Raw genomic sequence first — 253 nt, 5'->3', positions numbered from 1 at the left:
GCAGGTGTCCGCATGCTGGACGGCGACGTGACCGACGCGGTGGAGGCGCGCTCCCTGGCCCTCAACCCGCAGCACATCGACATCTACTCTGCGTCCTGGGGTCCTGACGACGACGGCAAGACGGTGGACGGGCCGGGACAGCTGGCCACGCGCGCCTTCGTCGAGGGCATCCGGAACGTGAGTCCTGGGGATGGGGAGGAAGGGACGAAGGGGAAAAAGTGCGGGGAATATGGTTGTTTATTTCTGTAGGACG

General features: G+C 64.8%; 1 protein-coding gene across 3 annotated transcripts in view; it reads left to right on the top strand.

Moving 5' to 3' along the window:
- LOC119594556 (furin-like protease 1) overlaps positions 1–253 on the top strand; it is a gene marked incomplete at its 5' end in the record, with an annotated part of 24,037 nt that overhangs the window by 2,444 nt on the left and 21,340 nt on the right. For all 3 annotated transcript variants that reach the window (XM_037943588.1, XM_037943587.1, XM_037943586.1), the window contains 1 exon segment: positions 5–177. In XM_037943588.1, coding sequence (XP_037799516.1) covers positions 5–177 — 173 coding nt within the window.

Source organism: Penaeus monodon, chromosome 34, assembly GCF_015228065.2.
Source record: "Penaeus monodon isolate SGIC_2016 chromosome 34, NSTDA_Pmon_1, whole genome shotgun sequence".
NCBI lineage: Eukaryota > Metazoa > Arthropoda > Malacostraca > Decapoda > Penaeidae > Penaeus > Penaeus monodon.
This window is presented reverse-complemented; position numbering and strand designations above follow the sequence as displayed.